The 12,412-nt window shown below is 22.5% G+C and overlaps 3 protein-coding genes across 3 annotated transcripts; 2 read left to right on the top strand and 1 right to left on the bottom strand. All coding sequences in view use genetic code 6, as the record gives it.

Moving 5' to 3' along the window:
• Window positions 1–568: 568 nt before the first annotated feature.
• TTHERM_00841330 (hypothetical protein) lies at window positions 569–3,697 on the bottom strand (the record flags this gene model as incomplete). The annotated part of the gene is made up of 5 exons (XM_001027248.2): window positions 2,777–3,697; window positions 2,536–2,724; window positions 1,828–2,486; window positions 1,700–1,741; window positions 569–1,637 (listed from the first exon to the last, which is right to left on the bottom strand). Exons 1-5 carry the CDS (start codon window positions 3,623–3,625, stop codon window positions 569–571), a joined length of 2,808 nt encoding a protein of 935 aa, XP_001027248.2. The 5' UTR covers window positions 3,626–3,697.
• Window positions 3,698–5,212: 1,515 nt separating this feature from the next.
• TTHERM_00841340 (ser/thr phosphatase family protein) lies at window positions 5,213–6,498 on the top strand (the record flags this gene model as incomplete). Its single annotated transcript, XM_001027249.3, has 6 exons — window positions 5,213–5,376; window positions 5,438–5,526; window positions 5,595–5,701; window positions 5,761–6,038; window positions 6,103–6,269; window positions 6,347–6,498. 6 exons carry the CDS (start codon window positions 5,213–5,215, stop codon window positions 6,496–6,498), a joined length of 957 nt encoding a protein of 318 aa, XP_001027249.1.
• A 1,012-nt stretch (window positions 6,499–7,510) lies between these two features.
• TTHERM_00841350 (cyclic nucleotide-binding domain protein) lies at window positions 7,511–11,677 on the top strand (the record flags this gene model as incomplete). Its single annotated transcript, XM_001027250.4, has 6 exons — window positions 7,511–7,648; window positions 7,717–7,909; window positions 7,959–8,089; window positions 8,177–8,578; window positions 9,080–9,205; window positions 9,263–11,677. The coding sequence occupies exons 1-6, from the start codon at window positions 7,601–7,603 to the stop codon at window positions 11,675–11,677; spliced, it is 3,315 nt and encodes a 1,104-aa protein (XP_001027250.4). The 5' UTR covers window positions 7,511–7,600.
• Between the last annotated feature and the right edge of the window lie 735 nt (window positions 11,678–12,412).

Below are 12,412 nucleotides of genomic sequence, written 5' to 3' on the forward strand. Positions count from 1 at the left end.
TATCTTTTTTAAATAAATTAATTATTATCGCTTTGTTTCTCTTTACGTGTTAATAATGCTCTTTTTATAAACATTGCTTTTTATAAATTAATTAATTCTTTAATATTATCAATAAATAAATAAATTGATAAGTCTTAACTAATTATTACTAATTAATACAATCACAAATAGAATTAAAAAAAAAAAATCCGAACTCCCGGGTTCGAACCGGGGACCACCGGATGACTACAAACTTTACAGTCCGATGCTCTTCCAACTGAGCTAAGTTCGGTTCGTTAAAAACTTCTATCTGAATAGATAGATTTTCCTACCAAACATTGATAAATTAAAATTATATGCCACTTAATCAAAAATATAAAAACAGAAGTTAGAAATAAAGAATATGAATTAAAATAATTAATTAATTATATATTAAATAAAAAAGAAATTTTCTTACAAATTATAAAATTGAAAGGGAAATAAATAGAATTTACAGATATAATTTATTCATTTATCTTCATTTATTATTTATTTATTATTTGTTTTTTTAATTAATTAATTGAATTTGCTTTGTAAAATAAATATTTTATCATTTTTTAATTAGTCTAATTTTGGAATGTAAATCTTTAATTGTGTTCATAAATCCATTTTATTCTTCGTCATCTACAGCAAGTGTATCCATATTATCCCATAATGAGAGTTTTTATTATATTTCTTAAGTGGATTAAAATTTTTTTCTTTCTTGCTTTAAATCAATTTAGTTTTGATCGTAACCTAAAGAGTTAGCAAATTAATTGTAATTGTTTGCAAATTGAGGTTAGTTTTCTTTCTCTTATAATTTATACACTTACTGCTGGTTACTTAACTTGACTTCTATTTTATCTTACAACTTATTGCTCATATAATTATACTCATTTAAACAACTTGAATAATTTTCATTGTAAGGAGCTCTGCTTATTATGCTTAAATCTTAACTTATTTAAGATTAAATTTATTTTTGTTATTTCTTTTGCTAAATACTACTATATTCTTCATCTATTCTTAAAGGACTTTCTTTAGAGCTTAGATAGTTATTTCCTATATTTTAATTTATTGACAGGAAGTCTAGATTTCCTTTGCTTGTATCGCTATCACTGAAGAAACTCCTATTATGAGCATAATTGTTATATTAAAATTATTCTCTGTCATATGATTTCTATTAATAGCACATTTATGCTGTGTTTATATGTGTGCTAATGGCTCTCCTTTAAGTATTTAAATTAGAATTACTTCTAGAGTGAGGGAAAAACTAGGATCTGTGGCTATCAGCAGCATCTAACAAATAAGGATTTCTAATATTTGACTCTCTTTCAATAGAAAAGTTTCTCAAATGAGTTTATTATTAAGCAATTCCCACTCCTGAACAGCTTTCATTTAAGCTTTAATTAATCAAACTCTAGCCTCTTCTGTGATTTTCAGTGGGCTAGGTATATGAAATGTTTAAACTAGTATTATGATTATTTACTCTTAAAATTCTCAACTTTTTATTATAATGATTATTCAAACTAGATTTGTGAATTGATTGTTAGGATTCATTTAGATTAGACTCATTCAAATGATTGCATTCTTTGTTAACAACATCAGAACTTTCTTTAGTGTCCTTCTACTCTATAAAATCACTTTAAAATATAAATTATTTTTTTTAAAATTTGTAAATAAAAATAAAATAATAATAATTTACTTAATTTTTGCCAATAGATTTTTCAATGCTTTATCTTACTCACTTTTAATTATAAAAATTTTTATTTAGAAAAAATTAGTTGTTTTTTTTAAATAAAAGTAAACGAAATATTTTGCATAAAAATTTACTAAATATTTTTAGATGGCACTTAGGGTGTAATTATTTAATTAATTCTTATATTCTCTTTCTCATTTTCATCCCTTTTTGTTACTAAAGTTTAATAAGAGTGACTATTTATATCATCCAATTAGACTTAACTTCTTTTAGTTTATGGTTGGATTTACATTTTTGGGTTTGTTTAAAATGTATCAGGTTTTATTGGTAAGGCTTATTGTTATTTTTTGGTTTCAATTTCTAGCAAATCTTTTGCTTGCTTGAGCTCATTTTTCAAACTCTCTAATTAAATGTCTTTAGTTTAAATCTATTTTTACTACTCTTTGCTTAATGCTTCAAATTTTGATAATTAATCCTCAAGCCTAATATTTTCCTTGACAAATATATCAATCTTTTTCAAGTTTTCCTAATTTGTTTATAATATTTTGTCATTCATTTCTTTTTTTAAACTTTGAATTTCTTTTTCGTACTTTTCTCCAATCATATTTAACTCATTCTATTTGTCTTTTAAATTTTGTAAATTTTAATTTTTCAAGTGCTCAAATTCCTAAGTTAAGTTAATATTATGTTCTGACAATTAATTTTTTTCTTTTATGCTTTCTTCAAGCTGAGCTTAGAGCAATGATATCTTCTTTTAAGCTTCTTCATAATCTTAAGACTCTTTAATACTCTCCTAAAAAAATATTTACATTTAATAATTAAAAGTAAGTAATTTGTTTTACATCTTTTTAGCTTTTTTACTGCTCTTCTTGATAAACTAACATAAATGTTTAGAGATCTTCTTCTTTTGAAGCTAGCTCCTCTTAAAATTTTAATTATAATATTTTAATACTTTCTTCATGAGCAGCGTTGTTTTCTTTTAACTGCTCCTCAAATTCTTTTTAAATTGATTATATTCTTTGATGGCATTCCTTAAATAATAAAATAAAATTAAAAAATTATATTTTATAAAATTAATTTTACTTTTCTTACTTTAGATATCAAATTTTTTAGATCCTAATTTTCTTTCTATAAAATTTGATTTAATTCAATTTGATCGTTAGCAGATTGGTTTTATGTTTTCTTAAATTCATTAACTTCGCAAATGTTTCTTGCAACAAATTATTCCTTTATATCATTTTTTTACTTTCTAAATGGAGATATTTATTAAATATATCCATCTTATTCTTAATTATTTGAATGAGCTGTGTATGATCCTTCTAATTAGATTGATTTATTAATATTCTGTAGATTATTATTTTTAAATTATTAATTAGTATCATTATTATTTGTCATATTTGTCATTTACTCATTGAAATTTTTCTCATAATTTTATTTTTTTTCTGAGTTTTGACTGTATCTTCTGTATTCATTTTAATTATCTTCTTAGCCTTCGACGAGCTTTTTTATCTGAGACGGAACTCTTCTAAATTCATTAAATTCCTCAGCATTATCTTCATTAGAATTTTTAGTAGAAAAGCTCTACTCGTTTACCTATGGAATTTCTAAAAGATTAGTATCAATTTTAGAAAAATGACATTCTTCTTAGCTGTGATTTGAAGAATAAGCATTTTCTTTTTATTTAAATGATAACCTAAATTTATTATTATTATTAGATTCTTGAATTTCTTAATCTTAATTGCATCTCTCAGTCATTTCGTTATTAGAAGGATATTGATAAGACTGACTATTAGGCTTAAGAGAGCGCTATGTATTGTATGCAGATGTGTTAGTAGAATAGGAGCTATTTAAATTCTTCTTTAAATCCTTTATTGATTCCCATATTAAGTTTTTGCGATCTAATTCGCTTTTTATTATTGTTTTCATCTCCATTTTATATTTTTTGCCAAAACTTAGCAATTGTTATTTTGATATTTTATAAAATTAAGTTACTTGCAGTAATACTTATATTTGATTTATTTATTCTATTCAAATTTGTGATATCTTATAAAAAATTTGAAATTTAACAGATCTAATTGGGCAATTTAATTTTGAAATGAAATTTACTAAATTAAAATTATGAGTAATAGTTTTTTTTAATTATTTTGAATGCAACGTTCAAAGTTGTCCATTACAACAAACCAAAAAGTTGATTTTTTTATATTCCTTTCTATAAAAAATATTTTTATCCACTTTTTAGCTTGATGAATTACTCGATAAATATAAATAATATTTTGCTAATTATTTTTGCATTTTTTCATACTTATGACAAAAAATTAGACAAAAAAGAAACTCTTTGATTGCTGATATTAATATCTCCTTTAAATTTTAATTGATAAAATTTTTTAGTTGATTTAATTATTTTTTAAGCAAGATACCAAAATTTTATTATAAATTAAATATATTTTAAAATATTCAATTTTTAATTTAAGGAAAATGTTTAATTTATTAATAAAATAAATTAAAAACTTGTAATTGAAAATATTTAAATAATTTATTACTATTTTTTTAATGTAAAGATATTTTTAGAATATATTTAATATTTCTGATGCCAAAGTTATTAAGCATTTTAAATTTATTCGATAAATCTCTAATGATGAGAAAATATTATAATTACAAATAAAAGATTTATCAAAATTATAATACATTTATTTAAACAAAGATGTTACAAATTAAATTGCTTATATAATACATTTTAATTCTCTAAAACATAACCACAAAATTAAATCTTTTTAAAAAAAACTTATTGATAGATATACTTAGATATAAAGTTGGATATTTATTTTTGAATGAAATGGTTTTTAAAATGTATTTTTTTTAATTAATCTAACATTTAAAGTTAAATAAAAATATTACACTTTATATTTAAACTATTTAATAAAATTATAAATAAATAAAAATAATAAATCTCTAATGATGAGAAAATATTATAATTACAAATAAAAGATTTATCAAAATTATAATACATTTATTTAAACAAAGATGTTACAAATTAAATTGCTTATATAATACATTTTAATTCTCTAAAACCTAACCACAAAATTAAATCTTTTTAAAAAAAACTTATTGATAGATATACTTAGATATAAAGTTGGATATTTATTTTTGAATGAAATGGTTTTTAAAATGTATTTTTTTTAATTAATCTAACATTTAAAGTTAAATAAAAATATTACACTTTCTCTTTAAACTATTTAATAAAATTATAAATAAATAAAAATAATTTTGTTTAAAACATTATACATATTTTTTATCGAATAATTATAATTTATTCATTTTATTAATAGAATTTGTAAGATTTTTTGAAATTAAAAATAGTTTTGATTATTTAGTACCATAAAAATTAATATAATTGTGCGGAATTTTTCAATTCAAAAATTTTAAATTAAATATACATAATAAGTTTGAAAGTCATATATAGATATTAAAATAGTATTTAAAAAAAATTAAAACCAATTTATAACTTAAATCAGCTAAATTATGGGATTTGATCTTGATAAGTGCCTAGAAAGAGCTAAAGAAGGATTAAAGCTTAAAGAATTAGAAATTAAATTACTTTGTATGAAAATCAAAGAAATATTTGTCAATGAAGATAATGTAAAAAGAATTAGAGCTCCTGTAACTTTGGTTGGAGATGTTCATGGGTATAAGTTTTAGAAATTATAGAAAAGCAAATTATTGATATGTGTATTATTTTATAAAAAGATAATTTTATGATGTGTAAGAGATATTTAGAGTAGGAGGTGATCCCCCTTATACGAATTATTTATGGTTAGGAGATTATGTAGATAGAGGTAAATGAAATAATAATTATAAATGCACAATAAATATTAAAATGATTCAATAAATATAAAATTACTAGGCTATTATAGTGTGGAAGTTATTACGTTACTCTTTCTACTTAAATTAAAATATCCTGAACGCATGACTTTGATTAGAGGAAATCATGAGACAAGATCTGTTACATAAGTATTAAATATATAAAGAAATATCTAATAGAGGTTTTTATTAATTTAAAATCAAAATAGAATTATGGGTTTTAAGTGGAATGTATTTAAAAATATGGAGATGGTTCTAAGATTTGGGAATATTACACAGATGCATTTGATTTTCTTCCTTTGGGATGTATAATAGACACTTCTATATTTTGTGTTCATGGAGGTTTATCTCCTAACATAGAAACCATATAAGAAGTATCAATGCTAGACAGGTTTTAAGAAATACCAAGAGAAGGGCCTTATACTGATTTAATGTGGTCTGATCCTTCAAGTGATAAAGATCACACAGGTTTTATGCTAAGTGAAAGGTAATTCAGTTAATTTAATTATTCCAAATAAATAAATTACAAATTGAATTAAAAAATTAAATAGAGGTGCTGGTTTCTTATTTGGAGGAGATGTTGTTGAAAAATTCCTCCATGTTAATGGCTTAATTCATTTGGCCAGAGCTCACTAGTTATGTACAGATGGTTTTTAAGTTTTATTTGATGATAAGTTATCTACTGTATGGAGCGCCCCGAACTACATGTACAGATTCAGTAATACTTAAATTAGATTTGAATTTTAACTAAATTTATATTTAATTTAATAATTAAATTTATTTTGTTTAATATAGAAAATAAAGCTTCAATTTTAGAAATAGATGAGCACGGTAATAGGTTCTTTAATATATTTATGGAGTCTCCTGATAACATCAAAAAAGATGTAGGCGGTACTGGTGGTATATAAGGAATTTAAAATTAATCAGCTAATAACTATTTTTACTGAAATTAAATTCTTTACAAATTTACAATAGTACTATTACTAAAAGTCTCAAAAAAATATTAAATTTTAAATCCTTTTACCAACCGCGTTTCTCTTTCTTTTATGGCAAAATATGATCAATCTAAAATGACCAAATTTTGTTTTTATAATTTTTTCAATAATAGAGCCTTTTATCAAAATTATGTGTATAAAAACTAAAAGTTAATCTAATATATATATTTCACAAGTTAAAGAATTATTTTATTTGTAAAAAATTAATGCGACATTAATATATCTAATTATCTAAAAATATGATTAATTTTCTTTCTACTAACCAGTTAATAAGTAATAAAAGAAAAATATCTATATATTTTTTCACTCTTACTATTTATTTGTATTAATATAACCAAAATTGTTAGGATCCAAGGATATGTTAAAATTTTTATGTAAAAAAAAGATAAATTTAATATTTAATAAATATTTAAAAAAAATGAAATTGATATTAATTAATATTTTTATTAAAGTATGAATTAGTCGATTTTAATAGTTTTTAAGTCTAATATTACAAATAGTGTGAATAATTTATTTTAAGATTTAAACTAAAAATGCTTGTTAGTATTTTATTAATTTAGTTAATTATCTTAGAAATATAAAATAATAATTAAACCTAACAAATTTTATTTTTCTTTTACAAATTAATAAATTTAATTATTTCTAAATAAAAATTTGATTTGATAATAGATACCACCATAGTATCTTTACATTAATCTATAAAAAAAGATACCAAATTTATGTATTTATAAATAAAATCCTCAAAAATATATTTTTAAAAAAATGCCAGTAAAATATTCACGAAGTATAAAAATTTGGGAGTAAATTGAATCTCATCTGCTACTAACTATTTTTGTAAGAACTGGACTATTGGCTTTTGCTTTAGCTACTAGCAATACTAAGGAATTAAATAAATCAATTAACTGGTTGAGATATTTAGAGATACTGATTTTCTTATTATTTAATCAGAAATTTATGGATTAATATTTTTTTTTAGAAAGTTTATTATTAATAAAAAGTAAAAAATAAACAAAAAACTTCTTTCATTTTTGTAGCAAATTTAAGAATTTTGAAAATGTTTTCTAAACCTTAAAAAGTAAAAAAGATACTACCAGATTTATAAGTAAACACAAATAACTTTTGCCCTTTCTTTTGATAATTTAATCACCATTTTAATAATAATATTAATAGAAAACAATTAATTTTTTTAATATCCCACACAACCTTAGAAAGAGGAGCTAAATGGAATAGCTGCTATAAGTTATAAAATAGGTTCCTTTTTTCTAAAAATATATTGAAAATGGCTGGGAAAGTGTGTGCTAAGAATGCTTAGAAGAGATGACTTATGAGTTAATAGAAGCTGATTAGGAGATATTTGCTTAAGGTACTATATTATTTATGCATGTAGGTTTTTAAGATGTTAAATTATTTAGGTACTATCGGTGAAACTTTTTACGTTATACTTGAGGGGTAAGTGGGTGTTTATGTAAACATAGTAGGCAATTTAGAAGAAAATAAAATAGTTCGTAATGATTCATAACCAGTTTTAGAAGTAGAATAAAAAGTAATATATATTATTTATTTTTATCAAAGAAACATATAATAAATAATACATAGACTATTTGTTAATTATAAATAACTTTTTACAAAGGAAAATAATGAAAATTAAGAGGGAGGAGAATAATAATAAAACTAGGAGCCTCCTAAGCTCTAAAAATTAGTTAAGGTACTAGAAAGTGGTGACAGTTTTGGTGAGCTATCACTTATATATAACCGTCCGAGACTGGCTACAATTAGAACTTTAGAAAAAACTCACTTGGCTGTGTTAAAAAAGAAAGAATTTAGGACCATTTTGAGGGAAAAAGAAGAAGCCTAACTAGTTAAAGAAATGTAATACTTCACCACTCTACCCTTTTTTGAAGGATAAAATTTCAATCTTGTTAGAGACATTTATCTCAATACTTTTAAACTGAAATGTATTAATAAAGAAATAATATTTAACGAAGGAGATGTAAGTGACTCCGTTTTTATCATTAAATCAGGAGAGTTTGTTGTAATATTATTATTGATTGATTTATTTATTTTTGCTATCCTTAATAATTAGTAAAAAGAGCTTTAATTTATTAAGATAGATCTAATACCATAATTTTAAATAATATCAAAATATAATTAATTTAGCATAAATCAGTCCATTAAATTAAGTTTTTGTATCGAATTCATTCATTCACTCATTGTCTATATAAGAAAGGTTATCCAATCAAAAAAATTCAAAAAATAATAGAAAAAATAGAACTATATTTAATCATTTATTCAATCTACTGAATTCAAATTTGTATAATAACTCATGTTTTCCTCATTTTCTTATTTTTACAGCTGAAGAAAGCTATTCATTACATTAATAAATCCATTTTAATAGATTTATTTAGAATAAATGAATGAATGAAATGATATTATTTTCCCTTTAATTTTGATAATTTATTTTTAATTTTTAATTTTTTAACTGTTTAATTAATGAATTATCGTTTTTTTAAAATATTTTTTAAATTAATTTAAGTTATTCAAATAATTTTGTCATGAAGAAAGCGACCAGCATAAATTAAATAAAGATATTATTGCACCAGAAATGAATTTGTACTATAGAAATGCTAACAAGCAAGATAAGAAGTTTAAAAAGATGACAGTAATATAATTTTATTATGAAGTATAAAATTAAATAATATATTTTAATTTAATTTAGCTGACTGTTTTAGGATAAAATGAGTTGTTTGGAGAAGAAAATTTGCTTATGAGCGAAAATAGAACTTTTGGAGTTTAGTGTAAGACAGTGACAGGAGAGTTGCTTATGATCAAAAAAGATTAATTTTTAAATAAAGTTATGAGTGATACAAATACAAGAAAATATATTTAAGAAAGATGTTAAAAAAAATTACAAAACTTACAAAATAGAATTTAAAATATTGAAGGATAATTGCATGCCTACTCAAGCTATTTGGTGGGTGATGATAGAAAAATTAAACTGAGAAGAAATATGGAATCTATGACTAATTTAGATAATTATTATATCTAAAAATCAAGAGAAAATAGTTTGGATGTAGATGAACCTTCTTAAACATAATTCATATCATAAAAAAAGGAATAAAATACAAGTAATAATGGAATCAAAAAACAGCTCATGAAATCAAATACAAGAGTATTCTCTTAGGCTAATTTGCCAGATGTTTCCTTAACTTAGATTCCATAATTTTAGATTTCACACAAATCAAGCGAAGCTAACTTAGCTCTTACATAATAAAACTTAAACAGCTCGTTAAAGTAAATAGATAATCATTTCTTAAATTAATAGAATTAAATAGATGAAAATGTAGTTTTTGAAAGCTGTGTTTAGCTTATGAAATAAGATTCTAACTGCTCCCCTTTAAAACATGAGAAGCTTAATATATTGAAAAAAATTGCACAGGATATCGAAACAAAAAATTTAAATTAAAAGAATATGGCTTACTACAACAATTCATAGACTTAGCAGTCTTCATCATAGCCTTAATCAATGCTTCCTTCTAGTAGATCTATGCAAAATATAGATTACCATTATGATCCATAAATTGATCCTTTAAGGGAATAGCTTCATGCTAAAATGAATATCCTCCATTAGCAATAGAAGCAAATGAAAATTTTCAAACTTGAAGAAACCGTCTATAATGGACAGATCTCTCATGAAGAACTTAGTGAAAAACTTAAAATTCAGCGCCTTCCTTAAAAGAAATACATAGACTATTTAAAAGAATCCAATTAAAACGTAGTAGAGAGCCAAAGTTCTCACATAAAAAATGTTATGTAAAAAATTTAAAAACGCAAAGAAGAAGAATAACAAGATTAATTTAAACTAGAAAACACTTAAATATAAGTGCTGAATAAAATACATTCTGCTTAATAGCTCCCAAATGGATAGACTAATTAACAAAAAGAAGTTATTAAGTAAATGATTCAATAAGCTGAAAAAATATGGCCATCATTTAGCTCCACAAATCTCTCATCTAACTAAATTAGTAGGCTTGATAGTGCATAATTGGATTCTCCTTTAAAGCTTGAAGGCAACTAGCTTTCCAGTATTAATAAAAAGAAATCTAGTATGAGGCCACTCTCATCCCATGTGACTCTTTAAAACAGTATATAGTCTTCTCCTGTTAAATAAACAAGTGAGAAAAAAAAAATAATTGGTAGTATGAACAACATACAATTTAATTTAGATTAAGTCGAGACTAAATAGCCTATTATTAACATTAGACCATTAACTGGTAGAGTTAATTTTGCCAAAAGCTTAACACATTTTAAAGATTCTGATAATGAATCTTTCGAAAATTATTCAGATCCTACTAGTCCTTCGTGCATAGGATCTTAAAGAGGATAAATAAACATAAACAATCTAGATAATGAGTAAAATAAGTAAAGCAAGTAACCTGAAGAGTATATTTCACCACTTAAACAATAAAGGGTTTAGTCAGCCAAATCATAATACTCTCAAGCCTAATCAAAGCATTCTACAAATACAATTTAAAAGCATCCTTCTCAAAATTAATTCTTTGGTTTTGATTTATTTTCTAAAAGGCCATCTGACTTTGAAATAGCAAACACTTTTGTGCCTCTTGTCCCTTTATGCACTTAGCAAAAAATGTTTTCGTTATAATAAGCTTTTAATTAATAGCTAACTCAACACAGACCTGTAAGCTAACAACTTTTAGCACCTGAGCACTTAGCTTTCAAGCCTAAAATGCAGATGAGATCAAAAACTGCTAAAAAACCCTAATAAGTAAACTCTAATAGCTCATCAAAGACTGAATTAAATTTAAAGCATGATAAATCTTCAAATAATAATAATGCTCCATAAAAGAATCAAAACATACCCTTATTCAGACCATTCTCTTCAAAAGAAAGAAGTACCTTGTAAGGAGTTAGTTAATTCTTTAAGAATGGAAAATCTGGATACAATTTAAAACTTAAACTTAAAAAAAATGAAATAAATTAGGCCTTAAATAATAATAAATAGTAACTAGATAAAATATTACCTTATAATAAACAAAATCTAGAAGGAACGAAAGTTAAAAATGAGATCTTATATATCAATTCTAATTTAGTAAATAAATAATTCTTAAAATGAAAATATAAATTAATTTTTAATTGTACTTTTATTAATACTCTTACAATATCAATAATTTACCATCCATCAATACTTTCAAAATTATTTTTCTCAATTTATTTAATAAATTGTAACACTCCAATTGTAGAATAAATATATAAATAAATGTTCTTTTGATTTTCATGGAGTTTCTCTACATATCCAAAAATATTTTCTTATTTTTTGTTAATAATTTTAATAAAAAAATATTAAGGTCAAACTTATTTTTAATTATCGTATTTTAATACAAATCGAAACCTCAAATTTTATATTTTATTAAAAATTTTTTTTCCTAAGGTCCTAAGGTGAACACTCATTTATTTTATTTCATGCTTGTCATAAATTAAAAAAAAATGTTTAATTTTTTGTATCAAAAAAAAGATAAAATTAAAATGTAATCGATTAAAAAATATATTGTTTTCTACAATAATCTATTCCTTTTTTTATTTGGAGTTTACAAATGTTTTTTCAAAAATAATAAAAAGATAAGCTTAAAAATGCAAGACATAATATATCTCAAAGGTTTATTAATTTTCAAATATAAAGAAAAAATTAAAATATACTTGATTTAAAATTTTATTCTATTTCAATAACTATTCCTTTTCTATTTGTAGAACTTAATAAGGTTTCTAAAAGTATTTTCTTTTTTTAATAAATACGAGTTATAAATAACAAATATTAAAAATTCAAGAAAGAGAAAATTTAAATTAAATATAT

The sequence above is a fragment of the Tetrahymena thermophila genome (genome assembly GCF_000189635.1).
Source record: "Tetrahymena thermophila SB210 genomic scaffold scf_8253894, whole genome shotgun sequence".
NCBI lineage: Eukaryota > Ciliophora > Oligohymenophorea > Hymenostomatida > Tetrahymenidae > Tetrahymena > Tetrahymena thermophila.